We start from the raw sequence: 17,036 nt of genomic DNA, 5'->3' as shown, positions 1-17,036 counted from the left end.
AGTTTATTCACCAGATGTTTGGTATATAAATCTGAAACTATCTTTATATCTTCTTGTATTTCTATATTTGTGTATTTCCTGTTGTTTATTATAAGACTAAAGAATTTTAGCCATTGAACAGCTCGTGCATTGTAATTGATGCACATACAACCAGTATTGTAAATTAATTTCGTAATTCTGTTTTATAAAACTAAGTTTTTTTTTTAAGAATGGTAGCTGTATCTCACATGTGAAGTCTCGTACCTGCCTACATGTACAAATAATATTTAAAACAACACAATATACAAACAACATTTAAAAACAGTTAAACTATAAGGGATATTTGTTTTAACTTGATTTAGAAAGTAAAGGGATGTATACTCTAAATTTTGTTTTTGAATGAGGTTTAATGGTTCTGGCCATTTCGATCTGAATTTTTTTGTACAAATGACGCGTCACTATCAAAGATTTCCACCATATAAACATATAAATTTGATTTTGTAAACGAGCTCCATCGATAGCTAAATATTAATTACAAATAACTTAAAAAGATAATTTAAAAAAGTGACCCCCAAACGCTCTAACTAAAAATAAATTTGAAATATAAACTGTCAAGTTTTATTAATCAAGATAGGTGTTTTATCTCAGTATTATTTGGCAAATCCGTTAGATATAATCTCATTTCTATTGTTTAAGTTATTTGTTGCTTATTTGATTTTTTATTTATAACTCCCACATACAAAAGTGGAAAAGCAGAGTAATAATAATAGAATTAATAGAATAATAGAAATAGTAATAATAGAAATAAGAATAAGAAATAGAAAGAATAATAGAAATAATAGAAAGGCAGAGTAAATAATAACACAATAGAAAATCATATTAAACAAAAAATTCCGTAAGACATTGGTGAGGGCCAAATGTCCCTGAGCCATACCCTAGAGTTTACCACATGCCTTAAGCTATGTCCTATGGCTTATATTGAACTTCGAAACAATATTGGAAGCAGAAAAATTCCCCCAAAAGTGGTCTTTCGTCCAAGCTGAAAGACGGAAAAGAAGCTTACAAAATTTAGAATAATTTATCTAAATTCTATTAATCATCAATCTTAAGTATTAGTACTGTATGCTGTTCTTTGAATACATCTTGAGTTATGTCCTGTCCTGGTAACGAGTGAAACTTTACCCAACCGTGCTGGGTCCCCAGAAAATTACTGCTACTGCTACTGAGAACTTGTGGCTGGACTAAATCGATTGAGGCCAACACAGGTGCACGCACTCCTTTTCCCAATAAAGCGAAGTGTTACCAAAAAATATTTAACTATCTCCTTCAACAAGGGCTTCTTTTTTTGTATTCCTATTAGATATTTAAATGGTTGTTGTGAAGTTATCCAGTTAAATTATGGGTTAGAGTAAGGACACTTTACGCTTATTTTAATTGAGTTCCGGATTACTATATACATGGTAGACAGCGGTAACTTTTTCAATTTGATTTTGCTTTCATACTTACTTAATAGATTTAGTACCAGGACGCCAAGTATTTTGGAAAAAATGACTACTTTTTTTTTCATCTCTTTTGCAAACTTTAATTTTATCTTGTTTTATTCAACGTAGAAAATTAAACCATTAGAATACTTGACGTCTGGGTTTTTGTGATGCCCATTTATGGGAAAAAATAGTTATTCAAAATTCAATTTTCACCGATAAAACGGATTTTAAAAATATCGTGGCCTATCAAGAGGGTTTTTTATACCCGGAAAGCGTCAATTATCTTATTTCAAACAATACTGTTAAACTGACAGCAATCATCGAGCAAAGCTCATTCCCCCTGGTTAACAGATTATTATTGTAATTTTTCAGTAACAATACCTATCATTTAATGCGAAACAATTAGAAATCCATGACTTTCTTCTCAGCTATCAAACTGGAATGTATATTTGTAAATGCTCGGTACTAACTGATTTTTCAAATGACAAATAGCTCCTCCTACTTATACTTGAGGCTTTGAACCTTCAGGAGTATGAAATTTCAGTCAGAAGACCATAAATGGAAAACTAGAGGTTGCGAGGAAGGAACGAATTTTTGACGAAATTTTTCATCAAGACGAAAGTCTTGACCTATCTACATCGTTTTTTTACGGCGGAAAATGGTAGCATGACAATTTTCAGACATAAATATAATGCCGTTATTTTCTGAAATGGGTAAAATTGTGAAATAAAAAAAGGAGATAGGTGATATTCTGGATCATTAACGTTTGACATAAATGTGACTATTACGTTTTTTTCGGAAATCCTTTCGATTTTTAAATATACTAAAGTATGGAGAGCCTTAAAAAAGAGCTAAAGAGAAAATAGATTTTAAATTTCTGGCTTATTTTATTGTTGTTTGAAATGGCATTGGTTATCTTTCACTCTGCGCCATTTGGCATGCGAGTTCTTGTTGTTGCGATGATTCTGCTCCATTTTTCTTCCATAAAAACTAACTAAATATCACTTTTAATGGGAAACTTGGGAAATTCTAGTAAATAAATTTTCATATTTTGTTTATAGATATTTTTTTTTTATTTGTTTTTTTTTTTTTTAATGTCGAAAGGAATAAAAACAGGATGTGTTTAAGAGCTCAAACGGGTTTGTGAAATTTATCATCACCTTGAAAGTTTTTTTGGCGTATGAATATTTTTTATCCTTTTCTCTGAAGTTTTTTTCAGACGCCTTTTCCACGTGTTTTTAGAAAACAGTGAAAATTATCGTGGTGTAGTTTGATTTTGGCAAGTATTCTCGGAAGGTGGCTTCTTTTCCTTCAGAAGGCTGACAAAAACTTTTGCTGAAGATGAATTCAAAGCTGAATTACTGTTACTCATGCTATATACTAAATATTAGCTCATGGAATCGTTACGCTTTGTCAAGCTAATCATCTGAACAAGTGTCGTTTATCAGCTAAGGCTATGATTATCTCGGCAAGCAAGCTTTTGCCATTAAACACTTGATAAATGGATGTGTTTAGCACTTCATATGTTTCTAAAGCGACCTCTGCGTGGACTATTCCTTCTAAGGCATTTATCGGGTTATTCCTTCTATTGGCTAGATCGGGTGCCAAGCCAAAGATGATAACACTTTCTTGGAAATGTCGTCACATATTCCATTTGCATTTGATGACGAATAATGAAAAGAAAAGGTTTATTCATTTTGAACTTTTTTTTTGTTTATAGTGTTTATTTTTAGGAACAACTAGCTCATGGTGTGTACGGTCTGATGTCAATACTAGACAAACCTGCTGTTTCTCAGCTCCTGGTGACGTTATCTTCAGGTCCGCGTGAAGTGTTCAAAATGGAATATGAAACATATGTAAAGTATCGTAAATACAGTGGTAAAGTGTGAAACGCGCCAAAATAAATGAGTCCATTGAATTGTTTTGCTATTTCTCTCTACCTTATTATGTGTATTGTGATCTTTGCATGTACACCTTTTATATCGTATTTATTTTTTTTACTGCTTACTTGTACTTGTGGCGGGAATCAGGCGTTTCCACCTCGCCCGGCATCGATGATCTTAGAGACCTTCTTGGACCACGTTGTTCGATCTTGTGCCAGCTGCTCTGCAAAAGCGAGCCACTGTGCTGACCATCTGTGACCGAATTTTCTGAAACCCCCGATTGGTTCAAGGTCTGACTTGGCCAGGTTCCACCAGTTCTTCCTCTGTCCTCCTTGGTGTTTCTTCCAGTAGCTAATAGGCTCAACTAGAACTATTTGGCGAGGCAGGTATTCTGGTGGTTTCCGTAATACATGGCCCAACCATTTCAAACGGCGTTCCTTAATAGTGAGCACAACATCTCTCTGAATATTGCACATTCGATGTATATTTGCGTTGGAGATACGGTCACGTAGCTGTACTCTGAGAATTCTTCGCAGACAAGTATGCTCAAACACTTTCAGTGTATTCTCATGCTGTAATTTTACCGACTATGTTTCGCATCCGTAAAGGAGAACGGTGCGGACTAGTGCCATGTAGATTCGAACTTTCGTTTGGACACTGATTTCGCGGCGATTCCATAAGGGTTTCCGAAGGGAGGCAAAGACTGTCTATGCTTTCTGTATTCTCTGTTGGATATGAGCGTCGGAAGATCCGTCAGTACAAAGCTGGGAGCCTAGGTATGTCAAACGGTTGACTTTTTCCAGCTGAGCCTGACTGACAGTTAGTGAGAATGGTCCTTTGTCGTGGTTAATAGCCATGAATTTCGTTTTCTCTGTGCTGACTTTCAAGCCGATTAGGTCTGCCCAGGCCACAACGCTGTCAAGCATGTTTTGGGCTTCTACAGGGTCTGACAGGAAGCCAACATCATCCGCATAATCGAGATCAGTCAGAGAGAGATTCTTTCCAATCTGTTGCTTTCAATCTCCGTTTGAATTAGTCAGTTTTTGACTCTTCAAGAGCGATGATTTGATAGAATCAGCCTTGATAGAAGAATAAATAAATAAATCAGCTGTTGTAACAATCGTTTCCTTTATTTTTTTCGCTTTTCTAAAATTATTGTAAATAACTTCAAAATCGTTCAATAACACTAATTTTGTTTCAGTACTAAACATTTTAAATTTTGGCCCAAACGTGCGGGACATTACATAGAATAAGACTCGCAGACAAGAAATTGAAATATATCCCATATAAATAAAGTTAGTTGTATTGGATTGTAATACGCTATACTGAACCGATGGCTGATCTTACTGTCGAAGTGAGAGCAATACGAATATTATTTGAGCTCCAAAGATTATATGCTGATTGATTAGGCACAAAATACGGAGTGCTTCTATTTCATTCTTTTTCTTAATCCTTTGGAAGCGATTTCAGATAAGCAGAAAAGTTGACATCCAATGACAAATGAAAGATATACGACTGAATTAGACTTTGGAATAGGACTTTCAGAAGTAACTCTAGGAAGATGTGAATACTCATCCGCAGATAAACAGAAAGCCTAAATACTTTCATTTTGAACAAACTGATATGGTTATTAGAATATATATTTTCTTCAAGAAGAGACAGATATAATGGCTCTTTGATATACTAAGGGGACCTCCTAACTGATGGCTTTTAAATGAAGACAAACCCGTGATACTTGCAAAATAAATTGTATAGGATTTTGTATAGGACAAGCTAATTACCATCAAACTCTAATAATACCCTCTCAAGTTAATGTACGAGTTTCTTGAAGTTCTTGAATAAATATCAGACTCTTTCTTCCAATTCTAATGCCGATATTATTAGTGTTACAATTTCCCTGAGGAATACAATTGCAGGGACCCCAAGAAACAAATCAAGAGCTGGTGAATAATACTGTTTCTTAAAAATTAAACATGCTAAAAGCGATTTTAATTTTGTTTTTAACTATTAGGTCCATCATATTATATCCTTTGATACATATTTAGTAAAATATAATTATAATTGTGGAACATTGATTTATGAAGTCTTTGATCCTGGAACATTGATCCTTGATTTATGGAGTATAGCCAGCTTTAATTCCTCGAGCCACAGAACATCCCAACATGGAGAGTGCTACAAGTGTTTACGGTTTTCCCTATAATCATAATATGTTAATCATAATATTATTACATAATCCGATAGAGGACCCCGGTGATTCATATTGTTTAAAAAAATGCTAAAAGTAATTTGAATTTTGTTTTGACTTTTTGTTCCATCGTTTTATATCCTTTGATATATATTTAGAAGCTACACTTCTAATAATGGAATGTCATCCTTTGATTTGTGAAGGATGAATTACTTCAATCCCTGGACTATAGAACTAGCGTGAATTAACGTTTATGCTCCCATTTCTGTGTGACTCATGATAACAGACTATTATTCCAAAAACTAAATAGAAGATAAAGCGCTCAGCCTATGCTGGGGTGACAGACATTGTCATTTTTATTTTCATTTAAATACTTCTCTTTTTTCATCACAGATGAAGCATTGTGCCAATCAGCTGCACCTTTAAAATGGAGTCGACGATCATCATAATCAATTATTTTGTGATCCCATTATTATTTGTTTCCATTTTCTTTTTTATTATGTGGCTACTATAGATAGCTTTTGGCTGTAGCTCTTGATTCCCCAAATTTTCTTGATAGGCTTTTTTCTTCACTGATATCAAATGTTAGGGTAAAAACAAGTGTTTTCTAACAAGTTCTTGGAGGCGTTGGAACCCACCCCCTACCGAATCAATAAATTGCAATATACCACACTTGTGGTGTTTGTGCTCTACAAGTGAGTAGTGGAACAGCAGTGACTAGTTCTAGCTTCATTGTTAACCTTAAGTAATACAAACATTACATTTAAGAAATCGAAAGCTATATTTACAAGCCATAAAACTATAGGAAGCGGTTTCTAGGTATAAGTGTCTGCTTATTGCTCATACGTGTAGTATCCTTGTTTCCTAAATCTTTTCTTTTCTGTAATAGGATCTCGCATATTATTTCTTGATACTTGGTATCAGCTTATCATTTTTTCTTCACTGTTTTAAACCAACAGTTTTAACTCTCTAGATTCTTTTTTTACATTTTTTTTTTAATAACTTAGTAACTTTTTTTTACGTGGTTTTTTCTATCCCTAAAACCTGTGAAAAATCACTTGAAGAGGTTAACCGGAAAAATGTATTCATAGAAAATAATATTTCGCCTTAGTTTATTACTTAGAAACGAATCATAGAACGAATCCAAGGAAGAAATTTCTCAATATTAACGTAAACGCCTGGCAACCCTGGTCTGGCACATCCTTGTCCACCAGCTATAACTCCTGCTAGTTCAAATCTTCCATGTTTCTCAAGAACCAATGGACCTCCACTGTCTCCCTGCAAGAAAATATCTCTTATTTTAATCTATCATTTATTCAATAAAAAAAATGGACTAATACACCCAGTATCTCATGAAAGGCTTTGACGAATGATTTATTTTTACCAAAAGGAAAGTTTGTCATTTATGAAATATTTTAATCCCATTTATCACAGATGTTACATCAGGAAAACGGAATCCAAGTCCCTTAAATCCTTGCCTACTTGGCCGTCACAGCATTTAATTTCTGTGTCACATCACACATACAAGTATTTAATTTCTGTTTCACATGCGTCAGTAAAATTTTTAAAAAGTAATGAGAGCAAACGAACTTATTGTAGACCCATTTTTATGAGGAAAAAAGGAAAAGGGAAGTAGTATAAATTCACATGGATACTCATTCACCTGTAACTGTGCTTTCATGCACACGCATTTGTGTAACAATGGTATGTTTTGGCTCTCGTAATTCTCTTGCTGAAATTCACAAAGGAATTTCGATCAACAGTAATTTGAGGCTGGAGTAGAGCTCAACTTCGATCAAAGTTTGTGCACAATTTGAAAAAATTCGAACGGCCCAAAGGTACAGAACAGTCACGAAACGACAGAATAGAAACAAAAGTTCAACTACCGTCTTCGTGAAAATGGGTGATAGATTTCAAGACAGAAAAGTTGGTATTATCGTTTTGTAATGACATCACATAAAAAAAAACTAGTTTTTTTTAACTGAAAGTAAGGAGCGACATTAAAACTTAAAACGAACAGAAATTACTCCGGATATGAAATGGGTTGTCCCCTCCGCAATCTCTCGCTCTTTACGCTAAAGCTTTTAATTGTTTTAAGAAGTAGAATTGTGGCAAAGAGTCAAACTTTAGCGTAAAGAGCGAGGGATTGCGGAGGGACAACCCATTTCATATACGGAGTAATTTCTGTTCGTTTTAAGTTTTAATGTCGCTCCTTACTTTCAGTTAAAAAAAACTAGTTTTTTTTTATGTAATTTCTGAACGTTTTTGAATTAATTCATGTTTGATTTTGGCTCTCCACACATAAATTGTTAAAATGAAATTTGCATATTAATTCCTTTTTTGGCTAAATGGCTTTCTCTTAGTTTTGATCTGACGATTTTGAGAAATAAGGGGTGGGGAAGGAGGCCTAGTTGCCCTCCAATTTTTCGGTTACATAAAGAGGCAACTATAAATTTTAATTTTTAACGAACGTTTTTATTAGTAAAAAATATACGTAACTTAAGAATTAACTTACGTAACAAACTTTTATATTCTAAAATTTTTATTATGTATATGAGGGGGTTTCTACCCTCGTTAATACCTCGCTTTTTACGCTAAATCGTATGTGGTTTTTGACTATGCGAAACAAAATGGCTATCTCAAAATTTTGATCCATTGACTTTGGAGAAAAAGAGCGTGGGGGGGGCCTAGGTACCCTCCAAATTTTTTTGTTACTTAAAAAGGGCACTAGAACTTTTCATTTCCGTTAGAATGAGTCCTCTTGCGACATTCTAGGACCACTTGGTCGATACGATGACCCCTGAGAAAAAGAAGAAAAAAAAAAAAAAATAAACACGCACCCGTGATTTTTCTTCTGGCAAAAAATACAAAATTCCACATTTTTGTAGATAGGAGCTTGAAACTTCTACAGTAGGGTTCTCTGATACACTGAATCTGATGGTGTCATCTTCGTTAAGATCCTACGACTTTTAGGGGGTGTTTCCCCCTATTTTCTTAAATAAGGCAAATTTTCTCAGGCTCGTAACTTTTGATGGGTATGACTAAACTTGATGAAACTTATATTTTTATTATTAGAGTTCATATTATATAAAAAAGTATTACAAGACCAAGAAAGTTCATCAGCGTTACTGTTTTCAGTCGTTTACTGCAGTGAAATATTTCTACACAGATCTTACAGCAGAATAAATAGTTCGAGTATAAAGGAATTTTCTTTTGAGGGAGGAGAAAGTAAATTTTACAAGAGTTGGAAATGACGAAACTGAGAGTAGTGGTGAGATTTGCGTAGGACCAAAACCCAGGCGAATCTCCCACCTGTATGTATGCCTGAACAATACCTGCTTGCTGAGAGAGCAGTAACACAATGAACACGCCGCGGAAGTCAATTATGGCCAATTCTTCTTAAAATTAGAAGAGAGTGTGAACCTTGTCCCTTCCAATTATTTTGATGCCAAAAGGGCCAAAATATGTTGTTTTCAATTCTTGGACAAAAGTAATAAGAAACAATAATTTTCATTGATCAAGGCGGATTGGAAGGCACTGTCACAGCCAATGAACTGGGTTATATGAGGCGAAAACATATATTTCAGTCTCCCTGCAATAGAAAGGTGTTTTTGAGAGTTATACTAGACTTCCAATGAAAAGAAAGCAACTTAAGTTTCTTCTTATTTTTACGTAATCATATTTGGAGCGAGATAAAAGGAAATTACCAAACAGGCGTCCTTTCCTCCTTCGGGAATTCCAGCACATATAAGGTTGTCGCTTATCTCGGCTGGGTAGCCACCTGATTTATACCATTCTCTACATTCGTCAGGGCCGATCACTGGAATCTCGAGCTGCTGTAACACAGTTGTTTTAACGGTGCCTAAAAGAATAATTAGAAGAGTGAATTATTGCGGTATATACATTACCGTGAATGTCCAAAATTTGGTTAATGTAGACATTCACCGGTGAATATATGAAATTCCTCTTCTCTGCTTGTATTCAATTGGCTTTGCTAATCAGCTTTTTCAGTCTTATGCAAGCTTTGATGGTAAAAGTTAAAATTATGTTAAATTAGGTTTAGATGTCAAGAATTGGTTAAAAACCTAACTTAACCTAGATTATCATCATCAAACCTTGCGTAGAACTGAAAAAGTTGACTGACTGCTAACACTGACTAAATCCAAGGAGAAAAATAGGTATTTCGGACATCCATCGGTAAATGTCAACATTCATCAATTTTGGACATTCACGGCAACAAACGGGGACATGTCTTACACTTAATGAGGGTGGACAAAAATTCAGTCATTGTCTATGTACTCGTAAGAAACTGCACGATGTTTGAAATAATGAAGAGGATTTTTGGAATAGCATTTGCTTAAATTGGACTTTGTTTTTGCGACTTTCAAATAGTATGGTAAAAATCATATTTTCAGTTCTATATACCATCGAATTCCCCTTTGGTACTGTATTAATTAGCCAAAAAGAAAAAAAAAACGGTCCCTTTTGAGCGAATTAATCTTGTTTATGGTCACATAATCCAATAATCCCCAAACTACGTATTAAAAAAAAAGAAGAAAAAACAATACTGAAACGTGGTAAATTTCTAGAATTGAAACAGCATCTTCTACCTTGATTACTGATCAAAATCATAGCCCAAGATAAAAAAAAAGGTGAGTAAAGTAAGAGAAAAACGTTGTTCTAATGCTGGATTAATTAATGAAAAAGAAAGTTTACCATTGTTCTTTTTCAGTGAAATAATTCCTAGATACTGTAATTTTAGTTTAAAAAATGTCGGAACCTTAAAAATGTTCGATGTACTAAACTTTGATCCAAAAATAGTATGTAAACGTCTGAGTTCAATAATTCAATTAGTGTCATCACTTAAAATTAAAAAAAAAAACCTGAGAGATCCAACGTTATATGCTATTTCACAAACCTCTATTAAGAAGAGTTTCCTGAGATAATATCCTACCTTATTTTTCTGACTCTATTATTAATATTATGTTTAAGTAATTTTAAGTGATTGCCCTGATGAAAAAAAAAAAAAAATAGAATAACGTGCGTCTACCATTGGTGTAAGGATTCTACCAGTAGCCTCTGATTCTACTTTAAATCAGGCAAATAGTATTTTCCTCCAAGGTTGAAAGAAAATCCGTAAAAGTTGAAAGGAATCCTGTTCAGCGCCCAAGAGATGATTTTTGCATTTTCCAGTTCCGATTTCCTCATCTATTTATGCATCCCTCCTCTCCAAATTGTGTTTTCACAAATATTATTATTATACCAGAATAGCAACTGTTTTAGTAAGTTGAATCTAAAGACTGTGTTTTTCTATAATCATTAGTAATATTTGCCAACCCTTAACTAGATTCTCCACTCTGCTTTTGGTAGGTAGTTTGTGCCACAAATTCTACAAAGATCATCCACTCTTTTTTTTTCGTTTGGTAGTTCCGGATAGGAGTCTCTATGTGGAGCCTCAACTCTGTTGTTCCCTGTCACAGATCCCTATCTAGCAGCTGCAATCCTTTTTTGGCAAGTAGTTCATAACAGATATTTTTATTCCCAACCCTGCCGTTAGGAGCTACTGCATCATGAGGGGATATTATATTCCATCAAATCTAAGGGTCAAACTTTTAACTTTAATAAGGGTATCAAATTACCGTTTTTCAAAGATTGTTTTCTGAGACTTGCAAACATACATCACTATTTTCTTGCAATTTTCTGGTAATAGTTCCTGAATAAATTACAAATTTATCCCGAAAATATTTTGTTTTGCTATTACGTTGAATTGTTTTCCGAACAGGTCTAAATTTCCAACCTTTGTGTTGGCTATCTTTTCAAGAATTTAATATTTTATCGCGAAATACATGGATCAAGTGGTATTTTTTTAAAGGCATAATCCTGAACTTTTTAGTCCTGCGAGATTGCGAGTTCCTTTTTCAGTCTGTTTAACGGGGATTTAGGGATCCCTTCCTTTTACTCCATTCCAGAAGGCTCCTGTTCGGCTGTCTTTGATTTAGACCTTTTCCTATACATTTTGTAATTCCAACTATTTATTTTTGCGGTATCTTTGTATCCTGGGGCCTTTTGCCTACAGAAATACTGTAATTTAACAATTTGATAGTAAAACAAGGTTTTTCAGCTTCTTCCCGAATTTAAAGAAAAAACGTATAATAACTTTCGAACTTTCGAAGAAAAATAGCAAAATACGATTTTCCAACTATCAACAAAAAATATTGACTTAGTTTAATTATATAAACAGATACTTGGGTTCAGTGAGTTTTGATTATTAATCTTCTTGAACTTCCATTTTCCTCCATTTTTTGGTCTTTGACAGAGATATGTCCCAGAATGCATCCGGGACAAACCTATGTACATGCATGAGAGACTAAATGGCATTGGGGTCTGGCCTGTTTTGCTGGAGGCTCTTAATGAGCTTCAGCAGATAAAAATGTCCCTCTGCTGAGGCACTGGAGTGAGACAAGGACATCAATACTTTCATGAACCTGGGGAAGATCAAGAAACAAAGAATGAAAGTTCTTAAGCCGAGCTGGCCAGACATGACAATAAACAACAAAGAGAGATAAAACTCCACAAAAAAAACCTCAAACGAGACTACGGCCAGTAGAGAGGAAAGACTAAAACAACGCGGATATTTCGCCTGTATCCAAACTAGGCGTCCTCAGCACAGGATAAAAAGAAAAAAAAACACTAAACTAAAAACAAATAAAACTACTACCAATAATATTAAATAGAATTGTCGCTACTGATCCACGTACGGAAAAGAAGCTATTAGAGATTACCTACTAGACCAAAAAGAGTTGCTTCAATATTAGCTTAAAAGAGGATTATTTCGCAACAGAATAGTTAACTAAGTTTCAATTTTCATAATTTTTTCTCAGTTGATTTGATGTTCTCATTAAAGTAACTCTAATAGCTTCTTTTCCCTACGTGGATCAGTAGCGAACGATTATTGCAAGAAATTTATCATTAACACCATTAATGTTGAGATCACTTTCTTGTCCAGAATTTTCTCCAGTATTCGATTTAACTACATCGAAACCTGGGTCTGTTGACTGTTTTCTTATGACAAAATATATTGGGATCTAATGTGTGTAAAAGAACTCTTTACAACAAAAATTGTCCAGAATCCATCAGACTCTTCAACATAGTAGGTGTTATTAGCACCATTAATGGTGAAATCACTTTCCTGTCCAGAATTTTCTGCAGTGTTTGATTTAACTACATCGCAAACTGGGTTTATTGACTATTTTCTTCTGACAAAATATATTGGGATCTAATGTTTGTAAAAGGGCTCTTTACAACAGAAGCGTCCTGTGTCGTAAAAGTTTGAACAAATGTCGTATGTACAGATTTTTTTTTAACAAAATAAGCTACCTCTGTCACTTCTTGAACAGCCTCACTTGTAGAATTTTCACCGAGCTATTCATGCAAATTTGTGCTTTTAGGAGGAACAATAAACGGGACTGGGATAGAATGCTTTACTGGTTTACTGACTAGTTTTCTCTTAACCTGACTAGTTCTTTGCTTAGTAGAAGGGTATTTTTATGATTTCCTTAGCTTCAATTAACTTCCCATCCACTCTACGCTCAACAAGTACTTTAGACTTAGGATTTGGAATAAGTATTCCTATTTTCAATCGGAAATCTGGACCTCCTATATGCATCGAGGATTACGAAACCAACTTCTTTTCAACCAGACTCATCTGAATTTCCGGACAAATGATACAGTAATGACCTTGAAATGGGAGCCAGAAAACACCTTTCCGGGGCACAAATAAGGGTTTAAGTTACTTCCTAAAAATTGACTCTCCTAGTGCAACTATTTTCTTAGATTGTGAAGCCGGAATTATACATCATCAAGAGTATATCCCATCTCTGCTTATTATAGCAGTTGAAATCTAGAAATATGTTTATAACCCATCCACTTAGACGTTAGAATGTGAACAGGCTAAAATAGAAATAATTTGGTATATTATTTACACCTGCAACAAGCTTAAAAACTAGTTGTGTGTTGCCCCCCGCGCGCATAAGTCGTTACGCGCCATTGTAGTTGTGTCCCTGTGTCACACCTGTGAATAGATATATATATATACTAGCTGTTGGGGTGGCGCTTCGCGCCACCCCAACACCTAGTTGGTGGGGGCGCTTCGCGCCCCCCCCAAGCCCCCCCGCGCGCGTAAGTTGTTACGCGCTATATTAGTTACGCGCCATTGTAGTTGTGTCCCTATGTCCCACCTGTGAATATAGATATATATATATATATATATATATATATATATATATATATATATATATATATATATATATATATATATATATATATATATATATATATATGTTTTTAACTACGTAAAACTTGCGAATATACAACATTCTTTGCTGTCCCATTGTCTGTGCATATAAATAGACTGTCAGGTTTACCGACTCTTGAACATGCAACATATAATAGTCCATGGGAAAACAATCCGTATCCAGATCTATACCTCATGATTCTAATGATTGCCCTTGAGCTTTGTTGATGGTGATTGCTAATCGACCATTCCCTGAGTCGCCATCGTCATTTATATATCCCCCTGTGCACCCCGGCATCCCCTTTGTAGTTATGTCCCTGTGTCCCGGTCGTCGTCATTTATACTCCCTGTGTCCCGGTGCTTTTTTGATTGCTAATCGAACATTCCTTTTGTCCCGGTCGCTTTCTCTTTGAGTGTCGTCATTTATTTAGATTGTCAGGTTTACCGACTCTTGAACATGCAACATATAATTGTCCATGGGAAAAACAATCCATATTCAGATCTATACCTCATGATTCTAATGATTGCCCTTGAGCTTTGTTGATGGTGATTGCTAATTGAACATTCCCTGTGTCCCGGTCGTCATTTATATTCCCAGTATCCCGGTCGTCATTTGTGTCCCAGTGTTCCCCTTTTAGTTTTTTTTTATTGGTTTTGACCTTTTTTTAGGTTTTTTAGTTTTTTTCTTTTTTCTTTTTAGTTTTTTTTGAAGTTTTTATCTTTTTAGTTTTTTTATTTTTATTTTTATTTTTTTAGTTTTCTTTTTCTCCTTTATTTTTCAGTTTTTTTCCTTTTTTTAGTTTTTTTTCTTTTTTAGTTCTTTTAGTTTTTACCTTTTTTAGTTTTTTTTAGTTTTTTAGATGAAATTTTTTTTTAGTTTTTTTCCTTTTTTTCTTTTTAGTTTTTTATTGGTTTTTACCTTTTTTTAAGGCTTTTTTAGTTTTTTTTCGTTTTTTCTTTTTACTTTTTTTTAGTTTTTATCTTTTTTATTTTTTTTTATTTTTATTCTTAATTTTATTAGTTTTCTTTTTCTCTTCTATTTTTCGGTTTTTTCCTTTTTTTTAAGTTTTTTTTTTTAGTTTTTAGTTTTTTTAGTTTTTTGGTTTTTTTAGTTTTTTTAGTTTTTTAGCTTTTTTATTTTTTTTATTAGTTTTTAGTTTTTTTTGTAGTTTTTGCCTTTTTTTAGTTTTTTCAGTTTTTTTTTAGTTTTTAGTTTTTTACCTTTTTTAGCCTAACCAGGATTTGAACCTGGGACCTTCATTCTCCGTTCTGACATCCTCTCTCACCGAGTGACTACTCCAGCATGTTCATTTTGGTGTTTTAAATGGTATATTATTAACCAAATTAATGTGTTTTACAATATACTAAGCATCGTCAAAGCAAAAATGACGACAACTAATTTCATGACGTCAGCCGACACAGAAACATGACGTCACCTGATCCACAGATCCACAGACAGACAACTTATTTTTATATATATAGATAGATATATAGAAGATATATATATATTGGGACATCGGGACACAAATGACGACCGGGACACCAGCACATTTTCTATATATATAAAAATAAGTTGTCTGTGTGTGTGTGTGGGTCTGTCGGGTGACGTCATGTTTGTGTGTTGACTGACGTCATGTTTTCAACTGATAAAATTACAGACCGGGACAACGGGACACAAATGACGACCGGGACACCGGCACATAGGGAATATAAATGACGACACTCAAAGAGAAAGCGACCGGGACAAAAGGAATGTTCGATTAGCAATCATGATCAACAAAGCACCGGGACACAAATGAAGACCGGGACACAGGGAGCATAAATAACGACCAGGACATAGGTAAAAAAAAAACTAAAAAAACTAAAAAAAGGTAAAAACTAAAATAAAACTAAAAAGAAAAAAAAAACTAAAAACTAATAAAAAAAAACTAAAAAAGCTAAAAAACTAAAAAAACTAAAAAAGAAAAAAAAAGAAAAAAGGGAAAAAATGAAAACTAAAGGAGAAAAACAAAACTAAAAAAACGAATGTATATACAGACACCGGGATACAAATGACGACCGGGACACAGGGAATATAAATGACGACTGGGACACAGGGACACAACTACAACGGGGACACCGGGGGGCACAGGGGGATATAAATGACGACCGGGACACAAGGAATATAAATGACGCCCGGGACACTCAAAGAGAAATCACAGACTGGGACACAGGGACACAAATACAATGGCGCGTAACTAATATGGCGCTTAACTACTTACACGCGCAGGGGGGTTGGGGGGGGGTGCTCGAAGCGCCCCCACCAACTAGGTGTTGGGGTGATCATATTTATGAGGACACTACAAGAGCATAAATTACATCATTTCTGCGCCAGTAATGGTCGTATTTAAGGTCCTTCATATATTCTATGATAGCACATCCTTCATTCCATTATAATTTTGGTTTTTCTTCTAGATGGAGATTTCGTTGTGAATTTTTATATGCTTTTGCTTTAGTTTTTTGGATCCGTTCGTCATCTTGTATAATTTTACATGATGTCAGAGATACCAAGCCATATTCGATACGACCACTTCGGGGAACAAAAACTACCAATAGGAGTGTGGCAACTGTCCCCCTTCCCGTTTCCTAACTGTAAAAGTCTAAAGCCTATTGCGTTATTTGCTTTTTATTGAAAACAAAATTACATTACAAACATTTCCTTTGGTACTTACTACACTGAAAATCAAAATTGCAGTAAAATAAAATCTTGAATTGCTGAGTTTTCAACCATTAGTTTAAATATTCAGTTTATTTTACTAGTTCTCTCCAAGAGCTGTTCAAAGCACATATAGTTTTCAATGAAAAGGAAAAGATGCAGTATTTTTAAGACTTCTACAGTGTTAGGGTAGGGAAAGGGGATTTGTTTGTTTGCTGTGATTGTGTATTCAATTTTTGTGTGTGTTTCGGTTTCATTTATTCTTTAATGGTAATTTCTGGTTATTTTAAGTTTGAATTGTAAAAGAAATTCAGTTCTTCTCGTCTTAAGTTTAATATGGCTCTTTTCTTTACTTAGTAAAAACTTCTCTTTTGGAAATGTGTGTTTCTTTTTAATTAATTCCTCAAAAGAAAAGGGAGAGTCATCCATCATTGGTCATCCGTCTGCGGCAAGGAGCACTTGATCCGATAAGCCGGTACTAGGAAGTGTTATTATTCCCCATCCCAGATTTTCCTCG

At 34.4% G+C, this 17,036-nt stretch overlaps 1 protein-coding gene and 1 long non-coding RNA gene across 4 annotated transcripts in view; one reads left to right on the top strand and one right to left on the bottom strand.

Annotated features, from left to right (window-relative positions):
* LOC136027086 (uncharacterized) overlaps positions 1–17,036 on the bottom strand; it is a 126,260-nt gene that overhangs the window by 21,044 nt on the left and 88,180 nt on the right. The gene's annotated exons all lie outside the window — the stretch shown is intronic.
* The window catches only part of LOC136027083 (uncharacterized), a 119,243-nt gene that overhangs the window by 29,817 nt on the left and 72,390 nt on the right, over positions 1–17,036 (top strand). For 2 of the 3 annotated variants that reach the window (XM_065704025.1, XM_065704026.1), the window contains one exon: positions 3,197–3,381. The exons of the other annotated variant lie outside the window; for it this stretch is intronic. In XM_065704025.1, coding sequence (XP_065560097.1) covers positions 3,197–3,352 — 156 coding nt within the window. In that variant the 3' untranslated portion in view covers positions 3,353–3,381. Of the gene's footprint in view, positions 1–3,196; positions 3,382–17,036 lie in introns of those variants that run through there. 3 annotated transcript variants of the gene reach the window in all.

This window comes from Artemia franciscana, chromosome 5, assembly GCF_032884065.1.
Source record: "Artemia franciscana chromosome 5, ASM3288406v1, whole genome shotgun sequence".
In the NCBI taxonomy this organism is placed as follows: domain Eukaryota; kingdom Metazoa; phylum Arthropoda; class Branchiopoda; order Anostraca; family Artemiidae; genus Artemia; species Artemia franciscana.
Note: the sequence above shows the minus strand (reverse complement) of the source record. Positions and strands in the feature narration are given on the sequence as shown.